This window comes from Felis catus, chromosome D2 (assembly GCF_018350175.1).
Source record: "Felis catus isolate Fca126 chromosome D2, F.catus_Fca126_mat1.0, whole genome shotgun sequence".
Taxonomy (NCBI): Eukaryota; Metazoa; Chordata; class Mammalia; order Carnivora; family Felidae; genus Felis; species Felis catus.
The window spans coordinates 11,414,952-11,441,659 of NC_058378.1; the positions used below are offsets into that span (position 1 = coordinate 11,414,952).

Below are 26,708 nucleotides of genomic sequence, written 5' to 3' on the forward strand. Positions count from 1 at the left end.
AGGAATGCAGGAGGGAGGGCAAAATAAAAACAAGACACACTTGCCTTAGATTTCTGGGATCTTAAGAACTGGAAGGGGCATAAACCGATCGCTTCCAGTCAGAGCTTTTTATTTTAGGGAAATGAAAACAGAGAAGCCATTTGCCCAACGTCACACAAGAATTATTATTTTCAGAACTGGGTCTAGAATCCAGGGCTTCAGACATGAAATCTGCCGCTTCTATTCCACGTTGGCTTGGAAAATGAATTAACAAATAAACTAAGTGTATTAACAAATACACTAAAATTCCATAGGGAATTTACCATGTTTTAAGCTCTTTAGTGGGCAGACTTCGTAATATCAGCTTTGGCATAATAGGGACACCCCCATACTTTCTTCCTGGTTCTTGGTTCACTTTGGATCATCAGGGTCATGGGAATTTTATTTTTGACCCTGAATACTAGCAAGTGTCCCTCTTCACCAAGGTATACAATGTCACTGTCAATTAACTGCCCAGTTTAAGGAGAGTTTGGTTTTCACTGAGCTCATCAATCATTTCCCAATGCTCCATATAACATGTACAGAAAATAGACATGTAAACTCAAAAGACAGAAATTAGATCATCTGAAATTTAACTCTAGGCAATCAAAATAAACATTCTCCTCATTTGTTAATGTAGCACACAGTGAAGAGTTTTATTCCTGGACACGTCCAGAGAATTCGAGGATCTCTCTTTCCTGATTCTAGACAAAACTATGAAACCAATTATGCTAGTTCCTGACATCTTCATTCTCTAGAATTTGTCCACCACTTTATAACTGATGCTTTTATCTTCACTCCAAATATCCAATGTCCCAACACAATTCTTTGGCTGTTTGGACGGCCCCACGGCAGTGACTCAAAGTCCTGACTTCTACCCATGAGTACTGATTTTTAATTAGGGAGATCCTTCATAAGTTACTGTCCCAGGTCTGATAACAGACATGCATCTCAGGTCTGTTATCAATGGCAGGGTTTTTTAGAGTGACACTAGTGACAGAAAGGACTTATGGGGGAGCCAGAAGGCTGGGATCTGGGATGGGGCAATCCTTGTACTCTTGTGTCATGTTGAAAATCTTCTTAATGAGCCACATGATTCCACTGAGCAATTAATCTGTTGTAATATTTCCACTGTGTGAAAATATTGTAAGTACAGTCCAACAGTTCTATATTCTCTTTTTTAAAGGTAGCGTGGTATCATCAGTAATGGAAAGTTTTCCTTCCCTCTCCCTAGAGGTCTTCTCAACCGAAAGCTATGTGATTATTTTAATTCCAACAATATTCTTCTCTTTTGCTTCCGACAATATTTCTTTAGTCTAAACGAGTCTAAACCCCATGCAGACTCAGCACCAGGAATTCTGCTCACTGTCCTCCCAGGTGGCAGATATGACATGGAAAGCCTCACTTCTGGATTTGATTATAATGATTACAGATGCAGACCCCAAGGACTCCAAACTGATCTTTAGTTACAGAAGAGCCGACAAGGTTGAAAAAGCTCCAGTGTGATGAGCCACTTACACAACACAAGATAGGCACCTACAGCCAACTTTGTAAAATGCAGGTAATCTGACAAAATAACTGCTCTTTCACCATATGGCAAGACTTTAAATGACTCTTACTTGCTTTAAATTAAAGGTACGATGAGCTCTTCAAACTATGGATAACAGGAGGCTCGGCACTCAGGAGTAAATCAAGAGTGGTACTAGGTGAGCAGGGGCTACATGTAGAGGGGGGCAGCGTAGAAGTTTGCTGGGGCTGCCATAACAAAATAGCACGGACTAGGCGGCTTAAACAACAGAAACTGATTCTCACAAGTCCAAGATCAAGGTGTCCGCAGGTCTGGTTTCTCCTGAGGTCTCTCTCCTTGGCTTGCAGATGGCCACCATCCATGGCCTTTCCTCTGTGCATGGGCATCACCCCCCCCCCCCCCGCCACCCCCGCCGTCTCCTTGTTTTCTTATAAGGACCAGTCATCGTGGAGTAGGGCCTGACCCTTATGACCTCATCTAACCTTAATTAGTTCTTTATTTTTTTTTAAATATTAAAATTTTTTTAATGTTTTGTTTGTTTTTAAGAGAAAGAGACACAAACACAGAGTGCGAGTGGGGGAGGGGCAGAGAGAGAGGGAGACATAGAGTCTGAAGTAAGCTCCAGGATCTGAGCTGTCAGTGCAGAGCCCGGTGCAGGGCTCAAACTCACAAACCATGAGATCATGACCTGAGCCAAAGTCTGATGCTTGACCGACTGAGTCACCAAGGTGCCCCTTAATTATTATTTTAAAGGCCCAAATATAGTCACATTAGGGGGTTAAGGTCTCAACATATGAATTTGGATGGGGGTGAGGCACAATTCAGTCCATAACAGGGACACAGACGGGGTTGCATTCAGAATGCTGTATTCACCAGCAGACACATCTTCTCTGAAGCCGTGCCTGCTGAGTCCCAAGGGACCCTGAAGGAATCTGTGGATTAGAAGAATCTGACTTCTAGGAGGAGTTTCATTTAATACTCTCACAAGGCATTTTTTCTTCTTTTTTTATAAGGAAGCAAAACTGATTTTTCACACACTTCGGGAGATAGCAAGCCCCAGCAGAAGATGTGCATTCATCTTCATAGTAGAACTGGCTCATACTGCATGCATTCTTGAAAGAAGTGTGGGACACACATTATGTATTCCAGAAAATTCTGTGCACCATCGTCCCTGTGACACCTCAATGTGCCAGGTAAATGTCATACTATTCCCATGTTTTCACCAACGTTCCTTTGTCTTTCTATTTTCTTTTTTGCTTTACTGTCACTATTTTGTTTTTCTTTCCTTTTTTTTTTAAAGTTTATTTATTTTTAAAGAGAGAGAGGGAGAGAGAGGATCCCAAGCAGGCTCCCCACTGCCAGTGCAGGGCCTGATGCAGGGCTCCAACTCAGGAACCATGAGATCATGACCTGAGCAGAAATCAAGAGTCAGATCCTTAACCACCTGAGCCACCCAGGTGTCCCTTATTTTGCTTTTCTTACATTTACATTTTTCTTTACATTTATATTTTGTGAGGGAATCTGAAGTTTATACTACTTGAGAGTTAAGAGAAAGACTGAGAGCCATAAACAACCAAATCAAAGAACGAATAAAGGAGGGAATGTCTTTTAAGTTAGAGCATAACCATGTTCAATACTGACATAATTTTAGGGGGATCTGGTATTTCTTTAGTCTAAACAAGCTTTAATTGGGAGGCTCGGGGATGCACCCTTATTTTTCCTATTGAAATTAGTGATGATTAGTTTTTGACCTATGGAAATTTGCCCTATGAGTGTGCTTTAAGTAATAAAATATCCTCATAAGGCAGGGAAGACGGCAAAGAGCAAAATAAAAGTACAATTTGTGAGGAGCTGGTACTTGGGACTAAGATTCTGGTTTTTTTTAATTGGGGCACTTGGTTAGATAATGTGTGAACCACAAGATTTCCTTCAGTCCCTCCAGAGACCTAGAGAAAAAGCCATTGGTTAGTAGTCTTCCTGGCTTCTTTTCTCTAGGCTAATAAACAGATCTCAGCCTTTGAGATTTTGCATTCTGCTGACACCAAAAAGAGATAAACCCAATCCAAAAGCTTACCAAGGAAAAGGTCCTTTCTCCCTGAGGCCTGGAGCGGCTACAGGTATTCGATGAAGGGCTCTTCCCTCCCTGAGGTGGCCTCAGATTGACCCTAAGGATAGGAAACACTGAAGGGGAAAGAACATGGCCGTTGAAGACCATTCCCACTACCTCATCATAACTGCAGACTGGGAGAAGAGATTGCAATGAAATGCACCTCCCCAAAAGGGCTGGTGCACCATTAGAATTCAGAAATCTTTTCAAAAGAATTCTCTTGTGTAGTTGTTATGTTGGAATGTGGACAGGGAGACCTCTCCCCGAGACAGGATTCCAGGGAAGGAAGCAACAAGAGGGACCAAGGTAACATGTGGGACACAAGGCGATCAAATATGAGAAAGCTGAAGACGACGGAGAAAACAGAGAACAGAAGTTGGGGCTGTGGGAAATACGAAGCCATTCATTTTGCCCAGAGGGCCCCCCCCCCCATAAACACAGGCACCACACTCTTCAGACACAGGCCATTACTATTCCTTATACTCATACCCATAGTTTCTCTGCTGTAAAAGGAAAGATTCTTCCTGATTTCTTGTGCTGGAGATCACACCCCTCTTCACCTTATCAGGAACTTCATTTCAGTTAATATTGTCTCTCAGACTTTTACCATCAATTTCTCCCTCTACTAGGTCATTCCCCAAAGCTCTATGGACATGCTCATGAATCTCGTATTTCTTTAAGAATCTCAAGTGCACAGAAGTGGAAGGTGGATCAATTACAAACTGTTGTTCTTGACGCACTCTTGTCATGACCTGCTTTTGCTTCTTTAGTTGGACTTTTTAAAATACTGTAATTAAGTGGGGTGAGTGGGTGGCTTAGTCGGTTAAGAGTCTGACTTTGGCTCAGGTCGTGATCTCGTGATTCATGGGTTCAAGCTCTGCGTCGGGCCCTGGGCTGACAGCTCAGAGCCTGGAGCCTGCTTCAGATTCTGTGTCTCTGTCTCTCTCTGCACCTCCGCAGCTCGTGCTCTGTGTGTGTCTCTCTCTCAAAAATAAATAAACATTAAAAAAAATACTGTAGGGGCGCCTGGGTGGCGCAGTCGGTTTTAAGCGTCCGACTTCAGCCAGGTCACGATCTCGCCGTCCGTGAGTTCGAGCCCCATGTCGGGCTCTGGGCTGATGGCTCAGAGCCCGGAGCCTGTTTCCGATTCTGTGTCTCCCTCTCTCTCTGCCCCTCCCCCGTTCATGCTCTGTCTCTCTCTGTCCCCCAAAAAATAAATAAACGTTGAAAAAAAAATTAAAAAAAAAATACTGTAACAAGTGTCTGCTAACCCACCGCCCAATGGAGAAACTAAAGCCTTAACAATAGCCTACATCAACCATATCATGCTGATGTTCCCATCTCCCTGCCTCCCTCCACCTGAGGAAACCATCATCGCCTTAAATCCTAAAATTAGCACTCTGTTATTTTCTTTATATGTACTTTTAAAATAGACTTGGAAAGTTTTGGTTGCTTAAAACTTTTACAAAAAATGGTAACATGCTATATTATTCTTGTACTCATTTCCGATTGCTTTTGTAACAAAACACGACAAATTTAGTGGCTTAAAATGAAACCAATTAAGTATTAGCTTATATTTCTGAAGACCAGAAGTCCAAAGTGGATTTTAACTGGGCTACAAACTGTCCACAGGGCTTGTGTTTGTTCTGGGGACTCCGGACTCTGGGGGAGAATCTGTTCCCTGCCCTTTCTAGCTTCTAGAGGCTTCCTACTGCCCCTGATGCCTGGCTCTTTACTCCTTCTTCAGAGCCAAGATCTTCAAATCTCTTCACTCTTTCTCTCTTTCCTGCCCACCCCCAACTTCTGCCTCCCTCTTCAAAAGACCTTCAAGTGATTACATTGCAGCCACCCAGATAATCGAGGATAATCCTCCAATCTTAAGATTCTTACCTTAATCACTTCTGTAAAATCCCTTTTTCCAGGCAAGGTAATCTATTGAGAGGTTTTAGGGAGTAGAACATGGACGTCTTTGCGGGGCACTGTCTTTGCCTGCCATAGTTCTCTTTCATGACTTACTTCGTTCCTTGAAATGTTCCTCTTGTCATCTATTACTACAGTTTCCCAGGTTACTCATCCACTCTCCTACAGGTGTGCACCTGATGGGTCCCTGGCTTTGGCTACTGTGAGCAGTGTTCCTATGCACATTCTTGTTCATGTTCCCTGCTGTAGACATGTATAAATGTCACTGGGACAACTGGAATAGAATTTCTGGGTCATGGGTATGTAAATACTCAACTTGCAGTGATTCTGTCAAACTTTTTTTTTTTCAGCAAGGGCACCAATGTGTACTGTCAAGAGAAAACAGACATAAAATAGCATCTAATTATGGGGTTGCAGTTCCCTGATCATTAATAATAACAAACATTTCCTCAAATGTTTATTGTCCACCTGAATTTCCTCTATGAGATGTCAACTCATGGCTTTTCATCCTTTTTTTTTTTTTTAACAGATTTCAGTTCTTCATGTTCTCTTAATACTAACATTTTTTTCAGCTGTTTACATTGCATTTGAGTCTCTCTACCCCACTAATAAATTGTGTTTCCACTTTCTTTAAGGTTTTCTTATTGTTCTTTTAATGAAAGTTCTTAAATTTGTACAGATTTACCAGTCATTTATAGTCACTGGTTTTTATTTATATTTGTTTGTTCTACTCTAAAGGAAAGGTTTCCTATCCCCATAGTCTAGAAGATTTGTCTATATTTCCTACTAGGAGTGCAAAGTTTTCCTTTTGGCATTTAAGACCTCAATCCATTTGGGGCTGGCTGTCACACATACGGTGTGAGGAAATTCTCTGATCTCATCTTTTCCATCCAGATCCCCTTTTTCACAATCTTCCTTTCCCCACCGTTGTGACATTCCACCCATCACATTAGAAGGCTCCATACAAAGTTTGGGTGCCTGGGTGGCTCAGTCGGTTGAGCATCCAACTTCGGCTCAGGTCATGACCTTGCGATCTGCGAGATCGAGCCCCACGATGGACTCTGTGCTGACAGCTCGGAGCCTGGAATCTACTTCAGATTCTGTGTCTCCCTCTTTTGCTGCCCCTCCCCTGCTCGTGCTCTCTCTCTGTCTCAAAAATAAATGTTAAAATAAAATAATAAAATAAAATAAAATAAAATAAAATAAAATAAAATAAAATAAAATAAAATAAAATAAAAATAGAAGGTTCCATACATGTGCTCGTGTCCTGTCATCTCTATTATACTCTACTGATTAACTTGCTTATCCCTGCACTAATACTACTCTGTCTCAATGATGATAGCTTCAAAATAAATCTGTATTTATTTTATCCTTTAAAATAAATATAGTAGGACATATACCCTATCCTTGCTCTTCTTTATCATGATGATCTAGATACTGGAGCCCTTTATTCTTTTATATACATTTGGGAAACATCATGTCAAGCTCCGTGAAAAACCTGTTGAGACTTTGATGAATGAAGCATGATGTTTGGATTGAATCCATACATCAATTTTGAAGAATTAATATCTTAAGGCTGTTGTTTCCTCCATGAACATAATACAGCTCTCATTTATTCAGTAATAAATCTCTTTTTAAAACTACTTTACTAAGGTATGATTGACATATCAAAGGCTATACATACTTAATGTACACAATTTGATGAGTTTTGAGATAAGTATACATCCATGAAATCATCACAATCTATGCCACAGACATATCAGTTATCTCCAAAAGCTTCCTCCTGCTCTCTTATTTTTATCATCATCATCAATGTGCGTGTGTGTGTGTGTGTGCATGCACGCGCACGTGTGTGGTGTGAGGTAAGAACATTTAACATAAGATCTACCTTCTTTGCAAAGTTTTAGGCATATAATTCAGACCTATATTAACTAAAGGAAGAAGCTCTCTAGGACTTACTCATCTTGTATAACTGGAAGTCTCCATCCTTTGGCTAACACTTCCCCATTTCTCCCTTTCCCTAGCCCCTGGCAGCCACCATTCCACTCTCTGTTTCTAGGAGTTTGACTATTTTGGATTCATCATGTAAATGGTATCATGTAGTACTTAGGATCTGTCCTTCTGTATCTGGCTTATTTCACTTAGTATAATGTCCTCCAGCTATCCATGTTGTCACAAATGGCAGAATTTACATCTTTTTTTTAAGGCTGAATAATACTCCATTCTATGTACATTTCACATTTTCTTCATTTATCTGTCAACACTTAGGTTGTTTCCTTACCTTGCCTATTGTGAATAATCCTTCAATGAATGTGGGATTGCAGAGATCTCTTTGAGATCCTAATTTCAATTCCTTTGGATAAATACCCAGAAGGAAGATTGCTGGATGACACGGTTCTATTTTTAATTTTTTGAAGAATCTCCATATAGTTTTCTATAGTGACTGTACCAGTTGACCTTCTCACCAACAGTGCATGACGGTTTCCTTTTCTCCACACCCTCACCAACATTTGCTATCTTTAGTTTTTTTGCTCATAGGTATGAAGTGATATCTCACTCTGGTTTTGATTTGCATTTCCATGGTGATTAGTGATGTTGAGCACCTTTTCATATAAGTGAGGGCCATTTGTATGTCTTCTTTGGAGAAATACCTATTATGTTCCTTTGTCCATTTTTGAAAAGGGTCATTTGTTGTTGTTTTTGCCAATGAGTTCCAGGTGCTTCTTATAAATTTAAAAAATTACCCTTTATCAGATATACAGCTTGAAAATATGTTTTTCCCATTGCATAAGTTGCCTTTTCATTGTGTTGATGGCATCCTTTCTTGTGCAAAAGGTTTTTAATTTGATATAACTCCATTTATCCATTTTTTTTTTTACTGCTTTTGGTATCATATCCAAAAAAATCATTGCCAAGGTCACTGCCAAATAGCTATTCCCATATGTTTCTCCTTGGAATTTTACAGTTTCAGGTCCTAGAGTTAAGTCTTTAGTCCATTTTGAGTTGATTTTGTGTATGGTCCAATATCATTCTGTGTATAGCCACAAGAACATTTTGTGTATGGTCCAGAACTGGATGAAGGACCCAATTTTATTTTTTACATGTAAATATCCAGTTTTCCCAGCACTTGTTATTAAAGATGCTAACCTTTCCCCATTATGTAGTCTTGGTATCCTTGTCAAAGATCAGCTGACTATACATGATAAATCTCTTAATACAGTTAATCTCTCAATAAAGCTCAGTGATTTTTCTCTGTAAAGGTATTGTACACCTTAGGTTAGAGTGAAAATTAGTTACTGAAAATACCTGATGTTACTGTAAATGGTATCTTCTTTTTAATTCAGTTTCACATTTGCATCTAGCATGGAAATTTAGCTACCTTGCTAAATGATTCCTATTACTGTCTGACAAATAATCATATTATGGGCAAATAATGATAGATTTGTTGTTCCCTTTATTCTCATTCTCATCATTTCCAATTTCATTTCTTGCCATATCACAAGTTGGAAAACCATTTATGACAACAGACTTCTTAGTGCAGGAAGGTACCACGGCTGCTAAAGTGCGGAAAGATGTTGTAAGTGTTTTAGGTTTACATTCTTCTTACAACCTGTCTTTGTATCTGTGCCATGCTTGTTTTGGCAGGTTTTACCATTATCCTAATTCCTCCTTATTGGTACAGAGACAGTGAGCTTAGATACATATATAGTGATTATTAAGGCAATCAAAAGAACTATGTGGTAAGATAAATGAAAAAATACGTATTAATAATATACAAATAATATAAATTATATGTATTTGTAATATATAACATAAATATAAATTATAAATATATTATGTGCTATATAAATTATATATACATGTAATGTATTATACATTGTATAATATAATATATATTAATTATAAATCATAAATCTAAATTATAAATATATAGATAATATAAATACATATATTTCAAATTTCTACTAGCCCTGTTCTTGTCCCCTACCTAACATGGTAAGAATCACCTCCACTAGGCTCTTGAGGAAGTATATCAAGAGGAAGTATATGAACTCCATATAAAAAATGATTCCTCAAAAAAAAAAAAAAGCTTGAGTCCTAAAGTTGATATGGGATAATAATCTCCAGCTTTACAAAGATGGACTGGATTAGTCAAAACTCCTTTCAGGTTCTTGCAAAGGGGCAGGTGTCTGGCTACCAGAACTCTGTGTGTAAAAGCGTGAATATCAACATTCACACTATACACAACACGGTTTGTGATAAAAATGACTCCTGATGGGTTAACTGCATACACACAGGGAGAATTCTATATACTTCTAATGATGCCCGATGAAGAGGAATGCTTGGGGATGCCCTGCACACGTTAGAGTTCCCCTCCTCTATCCTTCTGAGTAGACAGGATCGAAGGATGGCCTCCGTAGTGCTTTAGCAACTACAACATATTCCTGTGCTAAAAAATCTGTTGAACTAAATAAATGGCTTTTCAAACTTGCTCTTTTGAACCCTAGTTGTCTCAAGGGCTATCTCTTAGTCGTGGTGGGTCAATTAAGGAGCCCATCTCAGGGTCTCCCGTTATAGTTATACCCAGAGCATACCCATCGAATTTCCTATTTTTTTTTAGTAAGCTATGTAAAGATAATTGAGAGAGAAATGGAAAATTCCACTCTAAAAAGTATTTTAAAGTCATAGGCATAAAACTCCATTTTATGGAAGTCTAGAATTATGACCACTTGCTAATTGTTAATGTTAATCGTTAATGATCATGGCTACATGAAACTTACAACATGCCTTAGAGACCAAAAGATACCTCCCCAACACCTCCAACAAAAGCCCAACAATATGCACCATAATATTTCCAGATAATCCATCAGAATGTTGTATTAACTCTACAGCAGACATACCAGTATAGGGTTCAAGTCATATAAAAAAATTTGAAATGCTATGAGGTGTAAAATCAAAAATGCTGTTTACATGACTGTGCCAGCCAGACTCACTCAGTCCAGTTCATCACCACGATGGTGATTGGTCTTTGCAACGGTGCTGTGGCATGAACATTTGTTACATGCTTAAACAGTATGGATGAGCATTCCACATGGTTTATAATTCTAACATTACACATAGATTTACGTGGCATAAATTTAACAAAAGAACTCAAACAGGCATTTACTTCCAATGAAGGAAGGCACAGTATGCAACAATTATTAAATAACAACCAATTAAACAATAAAATCTCAGGTCATACCCATGGTACTGGCCAGTACAGACACAGAACACAGAAGAAGCCCCTCTCCCACCTGGCCCCCAGATACATTAGCAGTCAAACATAATCCCAGAGAAAGGGATATGGGTGATGGGTCGGTAGAGTACCAGTTTCTCCACCCAGAGATACACGTGTGCAAAACAGAAATTAAGTTATAAAATAATAAGATTCCTCTTACTTTTACAAATCTGTGTTTGAGAAATGATGGACGTGCCTGATCAAGGCTTGTTGAATGATGGGGTGTCTGGGTGGCCGTCAGTTAAGCGTCAAACTTCGGCTCAGGTCACGATCTTGCAGTTCATGGGTTTGAGCCCCGCGTTGGGCTCTGTGCTGACAGCTCAGAGCCTGGAGCCTGAAGCCTGCTTTGGATTCTGTGTCTCTCTCTCTCTCTCTGCCTCTCCCTCTGCCTCTCCCCCCACAAAAAATAACTAAACATTAAAAAAAATCTAAGGGGCACCTGGGTGGGTCATTCGGTTAAGCATCTGACTTCGGCTCAGGTCATAATCTCACGGTTCATGAGTTTGAGCCCAGCATCAGGCTCTGTGCTGACAGCTCAGAGCCCGGAGCCTGCTTTGGATTCTGTGTCTCCCTCTTTCTCTGCCTCTTCCCCTGTCACACTCTGTGTGTGTCTCTCTCTCTTTCAAAAATAAATAAACATTAAAAAAATTTTTTTTTAATTGAAAGCTTGTTGAATGAATGAATATAGAGTTTAAATCAAGGAATGAACTGGATAACTTTTGAGGATCAGGGACCAGTTTATAAATACTAAAAATACCGACTGAGGTATATCTCTTAAAATCCATGACTATATATATATATATATATATATATATATATATATAGTCATGGATTTTATATATATATATATATATATGGATTTTATGGATTTTATATATATATATATATATATATATATATATATATATTCAAATAATAAGTTGTATCCCAAAGCCATTTTGAAAGAAAAATGTGTTTGCTTATTTTAAAATGAGATATTTGTATAGTATTTTGTTAAGTACTGTCTTGCTTACACGCTCTAGAGCAACACTATCCAAAAGAACTTTCTGTGATGATGTAAAGGCTCTAAGTCTAAGCTGTTCAGGAGAGGCACCAGTTAGCCACAGGGGGGCACTGAGTACTTGAAATGGAGCAAATGCCTCTGGGAAACTCAATTGTAACTTTATTTCATTTAAATTAACGTGAATTCAAATAACCCCATGCGGCCAGTGGCCAACTTCCTGGAAGGGCAGCTCTGAAGAATGAATTTTTCATTTATTTCCAAAGGGCTTTCACTTTTCCTTCACAACCTTGCTCAAGGTCACCTCAAAGCCCTGCACTGTGCTTCCATGGAACATTCTGCGTTTCTTCAATTTAGAGCTTCCCCACTGAACAGAAATTATTCCAGTATTGACTTCCCTGGTATACTGTAATCTACAGAAAAATAGGACAGCGTTTTATTAATCTTTGTCATCTCAGCATCCAGCGGAGGGACTGACATGTGGCAGGTCCTCGTTACACTTTTGTGAAATGAATGAACAGAAAGAAGCTATAAGCAGCTGATTAAACAGGGAAGTTCTAAATGAAAATTTAACGTTTGTGGAAAACTATCCTTTTGCCTGCCATTCATTTTCTGATTCACATGCATAAAAGCCATTTCTGCCTTATTGAAATCCTAGCTAAGCAGGAGAGGTAGTGTTTCTGCTAAAGTAATTTCAAGGGTGTCTGATCAAATAAGCCATATGGCACCCTGGCAATTTACAGCTGCAACTCATCTGCTCACTCACCGTCGAAGATGGCTGCTTATGAAACGTTAGAACAATCGGCTTCGCTGTGCTGCCAACCCGAAGGCCACTTACCATCACCAACATCGAAGTCCTTGAACGCCAGTTCGGAGCCCGAGTCATCCAGAAGGATTTCGCCATTCAGTGTGAACATCATGGTGTGCTCCGTCATGTCCACCATGCATCCCACAACATCGCCCGCTTGCCAAGAGCGCCCATAGTGTTCGTTGCCCTGGTGCCACCGCTGGGCCTAAGGGACAGAAGAGTCTCTTGTCACAGACAAAGCCGAGAGAACAGCACCCACCCACCACTACTGGTATGACTCACAGCAGCTCCTTCTAGTAACACAGCAGGAGGAAGGGCTCAGTGCCACCCCACGCACCAGCGGGTCACACACCCTAAACGATGTGGAGGTGCCTGGGAATTCTACGTCCCTTTGGTTAACACTGTATGCTATGGAATCTTGAAGAACAACCCAAATGCTATGTCATTACTTTGAGGAACTATGACTTTAAAAATCAAACCCGACACACTTTCTATTTAAAACAAACAAACAAACCTCTGTGTCTTTAGAGGTTATTTTTTCTCACTAAAATGAATGCTTCTCAGGATTTGGGTTGTTTTTCTCCATTCCTCCAAAATGCAAAGAATTATGAGTAGAGAATAAAGCTGAGAATTTATCACTGAAAATGACATTCTAGTTTTCGTCTACTTCAAAATAAAATTCCATTCCTTGGAACCAATGGCATGGATACTTTAACAAAACAGACATCTTGAAGCATTTCAAGATAGACTAAAACTTAAAAAGCTCCAAATCAAACCTAAAAATATTCTTAGGATGTTTACTGAAATAATACACCAAAAATTAAATGTGCCAACAATGTTTTGTATACAGAGGCCAAATTTCACATTATAAATACAATTCAAACACATTTTTGATAAATGTGACTTATGAATCTATAAGTACATTCCAATGATTTATGGGATCAAAATTAGTTACATCAATTATTTTGTCAGATAAGTCTCATTTTCCCCTCAATCATCGCCTTCATTGCAAACTGATATATAAGGGGGTATAGTCACCAATGTAAAGTAATGATATGATTATTTTCAAGTATAATACACTCTACTTTTAAAAATTTTATTTCAGAAAGTGTTAGCTTTCAATAAGTGTTAGATTTTCTATCTGAAATAAAAAACAGGTTCAGGAAACGTGGTGTTTCACAACAAAGTGGGTCTGTTGTCCCCTGGAAGACACATTATTAATTTCTATCCTAGAAATGCTATCCCACTCATGCCTACCTCAGTACTCAAATGTCAAATCTCCTCATGATTGCTTATTTACTCTAACTTTCCTTTTAATTAAAAATAACTTTTCCCCTTCATATGAAAGGAATGTAAATTCATGGAAGAAAATCACAGAATAGAAAAGACTAAAATTTCTATAATTTTATCAATCAAAAAATGACTATCATTCTATTGTGGCTAGGTTCATATACATATTATTTTTTTAGTTTTAAATAATTTATGTACATAAAATAATCTTTAAACATTTATATAATGTGTAAGTAAATAATAAAATAAGCACCTGACCAGCTTCCATCCATCTTAAGAAATATTACTAATAATGCTGAAAATGAAAACTTTTTGTCATTATAAACAACAGTCTCCAGCATTCTTGTGGCTATTAAATGTGTTTACCTATCATTGATAAATTTCTTCTATGGAATTGCTAAGTCAAAGTGTATGCATTTTTAATAGTTTTTTTTTAATGTTTATTTATCTTGGGGAGAGAGGGAGAGCGAGTGCAAGCAGGGGCAGAGACAGGGAGAGAGAGAATCCCAAGCAGGCTCCAGCCATTAGCACGGAGCCTGATACGGGGCTGGAGCTCATGAACTGTGAGATGACAACCTGAGCTGAAATCTAGAGTCAGAAGCTTATCCCACTGAGCCACCCAGGCGCTCCAAAGTATATGTACTTTTAATTAGCATATGCCTTTTAACACTTCTGGTAGATAAGGATGATTCATTTTTTGGGTAGCAATGTGATACTTCTTGAATTTCCCTGTGGGGGAAATGTTTTGAGATTACAAGGACAAAATTTTCTTGGGAACTATTTCTCCTAAGTGGGTGCTCCAGAAAGTCCTGATTTTACTGCCCTACCCAAAGGAATGGCAGCAGAAATCTCTCTCTCTCTCTCTCTCTCTCTCTCTCTCTCTGTCACAGACACACACACACACACACACACACACACACACACACACACACACACACAGAGTATGTAGATGCCTGGGACACAGCAGCCTACAATACCCGGAGCCTACAAATTTCGGTGTCTGGTGCTCAGCAATGTCTGCTCACCTTGAAGCCATCAAAAGCAAAGGCACGTTCGTCTGAGCCCAGCTCTTGGTCAGGTTGACAACCTGGCCTGCTCCATCCGACTCTCATGTCTCCAGCAGTGACAGCCTCAAATTCAAAATACCACCTTCCTGCCTTGACGGCATAGGTTTTCTCTGCGCGGAAGATTCGGAACCTCTCCCCGGTGCCGCTACACACTTCGGCTCGGGCAGCTGTGAATGGAAAGAGATTCCGGTGACCACTGGATAGGACATTGCAAGAGGAGACAGGACACCACACAACATCAGTAACTAAACTTACCGTGAAGTTGGTAATAATACCATCTCTCTTACTCTGGTTCACATTGTATGAAGTGTTTTTATACATACGATCGGCCACTGTCACAAGGAACCAACTTCGAGAAGGGGAAAAGACAAGGGGCTTCCAATGGAGAGATGGGTTATCAAACCTCAGTTACACTGCAAGGTGGGTGATGCTTCCTCCCTCAGGCCCTGTTCAGCAGGGAATTATCTTTCTGCAGGAAAAACACCTACCAGCCTCTTGGTGGTTTGCCAACAGAATCTGAGATGAACTTGACGACATGGCCGGAAAGAAGCCAATAAAAGAGATCTGAACCGCTGTGCGCAAGAAATGAGTAGACACTTGTGGATGTGAGAGAAGGAAGAAGCTGCCAGGAGGTGAGGAAGACAGAGAGAAAGCCGCAAGGTAAAGAGATAAATGGCACAGAAGGGTAACCATTGACAGATTTCCCAGGAAAGATGGTTAAGGACAAAACTCTTCCAGTATCTCACATTTTCATCATAATGTGCTACACATACAAATGCTGTGTTTAAGTTTTGAGGGGAAAACAAAAGGGTCAAGTCCAACATCAGGATCAGTGATGCAAATATATACATATATATACTTCATATATATATCTAGATACATCTATATCTATATCTATATCTATATCTATATCTATATCTATATATATGTGTGTGTGTGTGTGTGTGTGTGTGTAAAAATAAGATACACATAGATTGAAAATGCCAGGAGTACAGGACAGCCATGAAAACATAAGTCCCTAGGAAATCAATGGGGCATGGAGACAAGGGTCCACTGAACTGATAAGTCAAAGGATAAACCATCAGCTCAGCTAAGACCTGGGTTAGATGGAAGACGACATTTAAGTGACGTTGACCAAAGTCACACAAGTGACAAATGGCAGAATTCCGGAGCCGCCTAATGCTGCAGCCTGTGTTCTTTCCACCCTGCCTCCAGTAGCTGGCAGAGTCAGTAGGTACTGCTTAAGTATTTGTTCTCATCTGTTTTTTTTTTTTTAATGTTTATGTATTTACTTATTTTGGAGAGAGAGAGAGAGAGAGAAAGGGAGACACAGAATCTGAAGCAGGCTCCAGGCTCTGATCTGTCATCACAGAGCTTGACACAGGGCTCAAACCCATGAACCCTGAGACCATGACCTGAGCCAAAGTCAGACACTTAATGGACTGAGCCACCCAGGTGCTCATCTGTTGTCCTCTTAAGAGTCAGGAAAGACATCGTAAATAACAGAAGTTTAATACCAGCTTAGCCATGGATTTGATAGGAACAAACAACAACCATAAACATGATCCACATAAGCTTTAAAGGGCACCAGTAAACACACAGCTAGACCGTCTACTGAAGATGAGACTGGCCTAAAGAGACAATGGACTAAGATATTTCCATCGATTGCAGGACATAGAGGTGAACTGTATCTATTGCAAAGCTTTCAAAAGCTTTTTAAGTTTCTGAATGAGCAATGCTTTGTTGTTTCATCTTTTCCCCACAAACACACCCATACGCATATACCTAATGACTTTGTTGGCTCCAAGCAAGGGTCTTGTCTCCAGCAGCGAGAGCCTCAAATTCGAAATGCCACCTTACACGAGTGCTCACGTATGTACCTCACATGTGCACACACACACGTGCACACACACGTCATGTACTACATTCAAACATCTTACTGAAGAATAAATGCATTAATAGAGTTTAAAAGTCAGACATTTAAAATAACATATGGAGGACACTGCACGTACAAAATCCTCTGAAGAGGAAAATGTTTGCTTCTAATGCATTCAAGTTGGGGGTGGACAGGAGCCTGAATGAGAGAGAAACATCTCTATGGTGAAAGATAAAAAATTCTCATGTCTGTTACTTAGTAACAATGGTTTTTGAAAGACAGGACAGCAAACTACTTTTTGAGGGAAAAAATCATCATATTTTACACTTGAAGGCAGTTACTGGTATAAAGAAGCTCGTTCTATGGGCACCTGTCTGGTTCATTCGGTATAGCATGTGACTCTTGATCTCGAGGTTGTGAGTTCAAGCCCCACACTGGGTGTGGAGCCTACTTAAAAAAAAATAAGAAAAGAAAATAGTTCTAAATATTGCAGTACTAAAAAGATGGAAGTCAGATTTTCAGACTTAGTATTTCCTGAACTAATCTAAGACATACAGAACATGAGCCATGATCCATACAAACATTTGGAAATTAATTTTCATGAAAGAAAAAAGCCATCCCGTAGTTATCCTTATTTTTCGTTATGTCATATTTTCAAATAAAATCATACATTATGTTCCAGTATGCACAAATAAATTAAACTCCCAATTTTCTAAGAATAAAATATTCCATTCTTTAGAAAGCTAAGCTACTAGAAAACTCACACGTTCTTTTTTCCTTTTTATGTTTCCAGGACATTGGACCACACTCATATGCATACTGTATAATCAAGGAATGAAAACAAATTTTCTTATCAGCTTAAAGAGGTTGGAAGGCAAATTTGATATAAAAACTATAACAGATAATTTCCTTAAAAGCCCACTACAAATTACCCTTGGTAATAACACTATGAATCCTCTCCGCTAATACAGGTAATGAAAATAGGGAACAGTATATGGAAAATACGTGGCAATCACGGTAACAATGCAGAATTTCTTAGTCCTGGTATTTTATTTCCCCTGACCTTAGCTACTGCACCTACACTTCCCCGATGAGACTTAATCTGAAATGGAAACACACATGCTATTCACAGACACCATTATGCACGGGACTTGTAACCTCCATGGATCTTCCTCTGAATGCCTGTGTGATCCATAGCTCCTATTCGGTATTTCTCACATTAGTGTAGGGCAGCTGACAACCAGGGTTTATAGAAGCAATGGTTCAGCATTCTGTTTCTTGACGAAATTCCAATATTTAATGAAAATCTGGATCTACAGAAGTTTAAAGAAAAAAGATCCAGGCAATCTGCAAGAAATTTCTTTTGCATATTCTGGGGCATCGATCACCTGGACACAAAGGAGGTGCTCTTCACGGGCTTGCGAAATTGAATCTAGGAACAAAGACTATTCCAAGCCCTGGAGAGGAATCCAGGCAAATACCCAATGGGCAAGCATCAGTCTCAAAGGCAAAGAGCGTTCCTCCAAATACGCAATTCTTATGCTTTCCTTCATGTTCAACACTCGACATTCGTAGAAGCTTGGTAGGTAATTCTAGCTCATGTTAGTGTGTATATGTGATTTTCTTATATTGTCACAATGAACATAATGATAATTGGTATTAAAAACAGGCGCAGTGAGCAGATGTATTCCCAGCGAATTTCACCAAGAATAGTGATACCCAGAGAAGAAGAAATTAAGGGATTATGCCTTTAACAAGCGACCTCAAGATAAAGGGTAAGGTCTGGAAAAATCCTGTGTTCCCAGTACCCCACAGATCCTAGCACAGAGAGGCCACACAGCAGTGACTGATCAAACGGAGCCTAAGCACCCATAAGTGCTGTACTCCAAACTGTACTTTTAGAAGATTCTTACGCTAGAGGGCAGTCAAGGTCTAATTATGTATTGAAAATGTAAGTTATTTACCATATGCTATGAAGGCAGGCAGGCTAGTCTCTTTAAAATGTTCACATGTACTTAAAATCCTTCAAGTGTGCTCATATAATAACTTCTAAAATGATTGAAATTAACCAGTCATCCTTGTAGCCTCCTGGTATTATGTTTAATCAAACAATTTAAACCTTGATAAAACCTTGCAATAAGAATAACTTAGTTTTTCAAATGTTTAAAATGTTATTTTAGAACAATACTCCAAAGATACCACTGAGTTCATATTCAACCTGGAATACGTAAGCATTCTGCTGATGAGCGGAAAATAAATTGTAGCCCTGATTTAATTACATAGGGTTAGGGGCTCCTGGGTGGCCCAGTCGGTTAAGCGTCTGACTTGGAATCAGGTCATGACCTCATGGCTCCTGGGATCCAGCCATGCTTCAGGCTGTGCGCTGACATCATGGAACCCGCGTGGGATAATTTCTGTTGCTCTCTTTCTGCCCCTACCCCACTCATGCGCGCTCTCAGTCTCTCTCACAATAAGTAAATAAACTTAAAAAAAAAAAAAAACTGCATAGGGTTAGATTCCATTTTATCTAAATTTTTATGCCCTTAACTTTTTTTTTAATACCAGCAAGGGCAGTATATAGCCGGTTACCTTTTTAATCTTATCTCAGTGATCACCAGTTTTATTTTGCTTTATTCCACACAATCTCTCCCATCTATCTTTTAATTTACATTTCCCCCACCCTTGTTCTGAACATCACAAATTTTCCAAAGCCTCCCAACTGGTCTCTCTATCTCTGAGCACTCTCCCCCTCCAATCTGTTCCTTCCCACTGTTGCCATAGTTACATTGCTATTGTAAATTGTGATCACACATCAAGCTTTTGCTTTAAAACTTCCTGGGGCTGGAACTCCTTGCACACATCTACCCACATTTTTTTTTTAATCTGGGCTTTCAAGATATTCCATATTTTGTCCTAATCCTTCACCTGCGACCAACAGTGTTTTCTACCTACTTATACCCTCTAATTTAGCCTAACTAGACTACCAATCATCCGTCAACTCTTTCTATGCTTGGTTACATCCAATACGCTTTCCCTCTGGCAGAAATGCCCTGTCGCACCTACTCTCTACTTGTGGACATTTTGATCCCTTCAACACCTAACTCAGATGTCATTTTCTCCCTGTATTGATTCCTTCAATTAGAAAACAAATCTGTCTTAGGTATTTTCTATAAAGATCAGTCAAATCCCCACTATGAAGCAGGCATGCTGTTGGGCACTGGGACACACTGGTGAGCAGGAAACAGGGTCTCAGCCTCCACCGTGGAGTGTACTATCCTAGCCTCACTGTTCCTTGCTCATGTAACTTCAGGGGGACAACCCTGTCCATCAATGATCAACGGTTCTCTCTAAATTCCTAATGTTCAGAAACCACACCATCCTCTGATCACCACTTTTTCCTCCTGGTTTTCTCATTTCCTTTGCAAACATATTCACTTTTTTTTTTTTTAATTTTTTTTTCAATGTTTATTTATTTTTGGGACACAGAGAGACAGAGCATGAACGGGGGAGGGGCAGAGAGAGAGGGAGACACAGAATCGGAAACAGGCTCCAGGCTCTGAGCGGTCAGCACAGAGCCTGACGCGGGGCTCGAACTCATGGACCGCGAGATCGTGACCTGGCTCAAGTCGGACGCTTAACCGACTGCGCCACCCAGGCGCCCCCATATTCACTTTTTAAACACATTAACTTCTTCCTGGGCTTCCCTTCCTTATCTGCATAACTTTCTAAATTTTTTTGAATGTTTTATTATTTATTTTTGAGAGAGAGAGAGAGAGAGAGAGAGAGACAGAGTGTGAGCAGGGGAGGAGCAGAGAGAGAAGGAGACACAGAATCTGAAGCAGGCTCCAGGCTCCAAGCTGTCAGCACAGAGCCTGGCGTGGGACTCGAACTCATGAGCTGTGACATCATGACCTGAGCTGAAATCGGGCACTCAACCGACTGAGCCACCCAGGTGCCCCTATCTGCATAGGTTTCTAGGTTTCCTGGCCCTATTTCTCTTCTTATTTGCCGTTCACCCCAATCTTTGTCTGGTTTCGGGTTCTTCATTCTTCTCAACATCTATACGTGCTCTGTTGACCTTGCTGGCAAACAAGAGATTGGCAAGCACCACTACCACCTCATAGCCTCCAATCTCAACTGGATCATTAATGTTTCTCTGCAATTGTTTCATCTGTTTGCAGCTAGCTCTCTTTTCCATCCCACAAAACAGCTATGTCTCATCTTTATTGCTGTGTGACATCAGCAGGAATGGCCGAGTAATGATCTCTAAAAATCCTCTTCCATAAAAGCAGTGACAACACTGGAAAAAAACATCCAAATCAAGTTTTTTTCAGAGCTCTGGAAATTAACCAAAGTCTGGCAAAAATCTGGGTAGTGTTACTCAATCAAAATGGATGAATGTTTGTAAGGACAGCAGCAGGCTTACTGGTATTTTTTGTTTGTTTGTTTGTTTTTAATTTTTTTTACGTTTATTTTTGAGACAGAGAGAGACAGAGCATGAACGGGGGGGGGGGGCAGAGAGAGAGGGAGACACAGAATCGGAAACAGGCTCCAGGCTCCGAGCCATCAGCCCAGAGCCCGACGCGGGGCTCGAACTCACGGTCTGTGAGATCGTGACCTGAGCTGAAGTCGAACGCTTAACTGACTGGGCCACCCAGGAGCCCCAGGCTTACTGGTATTTTAACTTATGTTAGTGATATCCCCTTCTTGCTAGGTATGTAGCACAGTGGAAATCAACAGCCTCTCAATTACAGTGTAAATCAGTAACCCAGAAGCTTCTAGAGGGAACAGAATGGAGCTGGAAACCCTCCAAAGCCCAGTTCACAGATAACTGTCATTATTTTCCCTTCACAGTAGTTTGTCAGAAAATCCCACTGCAAGGCTTATCTTTATCTGGTCTGACTTTGTTGGCCCAATGCAAACCATCATTTCCCAAAAGGCATTTGTTGAAAATAATCAGAGGCAATTTTTTAACACTGCAGCTGCGTGACGTGGCAATAACAGTGAGGCAACCAACACGCTGACCGAAAATTTCAGAAGAAGAGCTGAGGAATGAGATGTCCTTAGTAGGTTGTGAAAACTTCCAGTGTAATCCTGGGAATCCAGAAAGCCACACTCACACCCAGGGCTCTGTGTGTGTGTGTGTGTGTGTGTGTGTGTGTGTGTGTTCAGAAAGACCTAAGAAGATCCTAAGTTCTGACCTCTGGGACACCTTAAGGTTCCACACAAGCGGTAAGTGAAGGCTAAGGTGAGGACTGCCTTCTTGTGTGTTGGAGTTATGTCTCAACATGCACACAGAGCCCCTCCCTCAACAAAGACTGGGAGACTTGTAAGCACCAAGCATTTGGGAAAGTCTCTGTCCAATCACTAGCTGACCATGAGGCTAATGAAACAGAGGCTCCTGGGACTACAAATGACAAAGAAAACAAAATATACAAGGCTAGTTAAGAAAGCCGATGAACAAACAAACGACAATTACAATAACAAACCATGGGGGAAGGGAGATTCCAGAGTTGCTATATTATGTTATTTAAAATATCTGATTCTCAACAAAAATAGGGAGACATGCAAAAAGACAAGGAAGTATGTCTCCTACAGGGGCAATAAAGGAGTCAGAAATTGCCCCTGAGAAAGCCCAGATACTGGACTTACTAGACAAAGATTTTAAATTAGCTATTTTATTTTATTTTATTATTTAAAAAAATTTTTTTTATGTTTATTTCTGAGAGAGGAGAAAGAGAGAGCAATCAGGGGAGGGGCAGAGAAAGAGGCAGGCAAAGAATCTGAAGCAGGCTCCAGGCTCTGAACTGTCAGCACAGAGCCCGACACAGGTCTCAAATCTATGAGCTATGAGACCATGACCTGAGCCAAGGTCAGACGCTTTAATCAACTGAGCCACCTAGGCACCCCATAAATTAGCTCATTTAAATATGTCCAAAGAACTAAAAGAAACCATGTCTGAAGAACAAAAGGAAATTATGAGAACAATGCCTCACCAAAAAGAACCTATCAATAAAGAGACAGAGATTATTAAAAAAAAAAAAAAACAAAAAACCAGAAATTCCTGAAAAGTAAAATAAGTGAAGTTAAAATCCACTAGAGGGACTCAACTGTAGGTTTAAACTAGCAGAAGACATAATCAAAGAATTTAAGGATAGATCCACCAAGATTATCAAGTATGGAAAACAGCATGGGAAAGGAATGAAGAAAAATAAACAGCCTCAGCCTTGGGATACAATCAAGTGTGACAAGCATTTCAGCAAGAGAAGAGAGGAATAGGGCAGAAAGAGTATTTAAAGAAACACTGACCACTCTTCAAATTTGATGACATTCATTTACAGTTCTGAGAAGCTCCACAAGATCTAAGTAGGATAAACTCAAAGAAATCTAAACTAGGCACATCATAATCAAATTCTGAAAGACAAAAAGTCTTGAAAGCACCGAGAGAAGAAACACATCACATGCAAGGATCTTCAATAAGAGTAACAGCCAGTGTCGCATCAGAAAACACGGGGGCCAGAAGGCAACGGGAGGCCATATACATAGTGCTGAAGGAAAAAGAAAAAGCCAGCCTAGAATTCTACCTCCAGCAAATCTTCATTGTTCTCTGCAAGTCTTCTGACACAGTCCAGCCCTTTCTCACTCTTGCCCCTTAGCAAATAAGCTCATTTTCTATTTCAACGGAAAACAGTAAGCACATAACAAGAATTCCCTGTGTTTCATCCTAATTTTCCATGAACATAGGTTTCTACCTTCTCTTTAATCCTTACCTCTTTCACACTAAATTTAGGGGAGCAGGTGTTCTCCCTATCATATTAGATTGGTCCCTTCATCCGTGCTCTGGTTTCACCCCTGACCCTTGCAGAGACTACACTTGATCCAGCTCTTCTCCTTTATTTTCAACCTCCCACTTTCTGCTGGTCCTTTCCCTTAGCATATAAAAATGTCCAATTGCCTCCCTTTAAAAAAAAAGAAATATTTAATCTTTAATCCTTTCTTCCTCTCTTGCGGTAGCTTCAGCTTTACATTTATATCCAGAACTGAGTTGTGGTAGTGTCTAGTGTCTCTCAGGCATTTCAAACTCAAAGTGTTTACAATTAAACTTGGAATCTCCCCCAAAATCCCACCTCTATTTGCTCTGAATCCTGTGTTCCCTGTGAATGTGGATGTACTTGGCATCCACCAACCCAGAAACCATCCCTGCCACCCGCTTTGTCCTTCTGCTGATTCTACTTCTAAATGTCAAGTGATTCTGCCCTATTGTCTCTATTCACAGTATTGCCTAAGCTCGGGCTGTCAATACTCCTCAACATCACTTGTGCAGCCGCCCAACTGTTGTCCTCACATCCACTTTTGTTCACATTCAACCCATTCTCCCAAGAGTCACTTATTTTTTTTTAATAGAAAAATCTTTTTTTTTTTTTTTTTCAATCTCTGCCTCCTCTACTTCATTTCCTGCCACTTCTCAAACTCTAAATTCAGCTATGCAACACTGAAGTCCCCATGTGTAATGCTCTTTTGTGGCTCCAGGCTCTTCTACATACCATACTCTTGGCCTGGAATACACGGGACTTGGTTGATTCGTATGCATCCTTCTAAATATTACCCTTGCTTTGCCTACTTTTAAGTAGGTAAAGTAGGTGGTTTTAAAACATGTCTACAAATATTTTGCCATATTTCCTTTCAAAAAGTGTGGGCTTGAGTGCGGGCTCTTTAAGTGACTCACATCTAACAAACAGAATACGATAGAAGTAAATGTAATGGGCATTGAGGTCTCCCCGTCATGTTATGTCTTATCCATGCGGGGGGAAGTCATCTGCTCTGTGAAAACACTCAAGCATCTATCTGAGGAGGTCTGCTGGCAAGGAACTTAGGTCTCTGGCCAACAGCCAGAGAGAAACTGAGTCCTTTGGCCAATAATTATGCAAATGAGCTCTTAGAAGCAAATCTTCCAGCCCCACTGAAGTCTTCAGATGACTGTAGCCCTGACCAACTCGACAGCAACCTCAAAAAAAGGCCATGATCCAGAACTCTCTGACTAACCCACTCACAAATTCCTAACCACAGAGATAACAAATGTTCGCTGCATCATTAAATTTTAGGGGGACATTTGTTACACAGCAATAGATAACAAATACACTTCCTCTATGAAGACTGCTCTGACATCACTAAGCTGAGTTAAACCCTCTGTGCTATGATACTTGAGCGTTAACACTTACACCATTTGGTAGTGTGGACAATTCAGTCTATCTTCCTTGCCTACCCTGAGAGCTACCTGTGGGCAAAAACTGTTTTATTCATTTTTGAATCCCAGACCTGGGCAGAGTAGATGTTCAATAACTATGTATTAGAGTCAAGTGGACATGAAGATGACTTGAAACATGGAAGTAACATGAAACCCAAACATGGATTTTAGAAACATGAACTCCTTCCCTTTCTCCTTGAAATTCACATAAGTCACAAGAAAGTAGGTAACTGTAAGGTAGCAATACATTGCCTCACAAGGGTGTTAAGAAGATAAAATTATATTATGGTTGTAAATAGTGTAAAACTATGTCATAAAGATAACATCTTATGCAGTATCCAAAAAAAGTTATCCGTAAAAGTGAATACGACAGATGGAACTGACACAGACTATGCCCTTGACTGATAATGTCTTTAAAATATAATCGTCACTATTTTTTTGTGGCATATACTGCACATCTTGTACAGGGTAAAACGGACTCCCCCTCTTGGATACCAACCATATATAGTTTTTTAAACAGTGCATTTCTTTTGTTTGTTTGAATGGGTAATGCAAATAGAGTACAAAATTTTTTTAAAAATGGTATGCGGCAAAATGTAAATCTCCCCTCCCACAGCTGTCTGTCAGCTATCTGGTTATCTTTCCTGGAAGCAATCACTGTTACCATTGTTTTCTGTGTCTTTCCAGAGTCAGACTGTGCATATGCAAGCATTTACATATATTCTTTTTTATAATGCAAATAGTACCATGTTCTTCACAGAGCTCAGGACTTTGCTACTTTACCTTAATATGATACATCGGAGATTGCTTCCTATCGGCACTTCATTATATTTAAGAACTTCATGATATTCCATTGTATGAATGTACCATGATATTTTTAACCAGCTCCCATGCTCCAGAGTGTTGTCTAATCTGGTGCTTTGTTTTACTTTATGGTGTGTGTGTGTGTGTGTGTGTGTGTGTGTGTGTATGCGGATGTGTTGGGGAGCTAAGACACTACACTATTCATGTCATTTATATTTTTCTGTTGGACTGTGTAAGTCTCCTCTATTACTTTTTTCCTTTTCCCTAATCCTTGATCCTGAAATGCATTTCCTCACTCCGTGTCCACCACTGGCATCACTCCAATGTGTATGCTGTTTTGCCTTGGACAGGTTTGTGTTTTTGTAAGCGGTAAGGTACTCAGAAATTATATTAATTGTATTATATCCCTGCTCTATTCCATACTTCATGATCACTGCTTCTGAATTGCTGCATGCTAGGTTTTAACATTTCTATTATTTTTATCTAGGATACTTTCAGCTTTCACAATCACAAATAGTGCTATAATAAACACATTCCTCCACACCTGTGTCTAGACCTACACATGAGTGTTTCTACACCCAAGTGTGCCATTTGCTGGGTCATACTCATGATTTCTACATAATACAAGCTTTTCATGCAACAAATTTGCCAAGTCATACTTTCAACTGAGATGCACAGGGTTCCCATTGTGTCACATCCATGTCAACACATGGTATCATATAGCTTTCTAATTATTTTAATTTGTTGGATATAAACCTATAAATATT

At 39.9% G+C, this 26,708-nt stretch overlaps 1 protein-coding gene across 9 annotated transcripts in view; it reads right to left on the reverse strand.

Moving 5' to 3' along the window:
• RYR2 (ryanodine receptor 2) overlaps positions 1-26,708 on the reverse strand; it is a 757,942-nt gene that overhangs the window by 259,760 nt on the left and 471,474 nt on the right. For all 9 annotated transcript variants that reach the window (XM_023240368.2, XM_023240367.2, XM_023240360.2 and 6 more), the window contains 2 exons: positions 14,975-15,183; positions 12,690-12,864 (listed from right to left, as the gene is read on the reverse strand). In XM_023240368.2, coding sequence (XP_023096136.2) covers positions 12,690-12,864; positions 14,975-15,183 — 384 coding nt within the window. The remainder of the gene's footprint in view (positions 1-12,689; positions 12,865-14,974; positions 15,184-26,708) is intronic.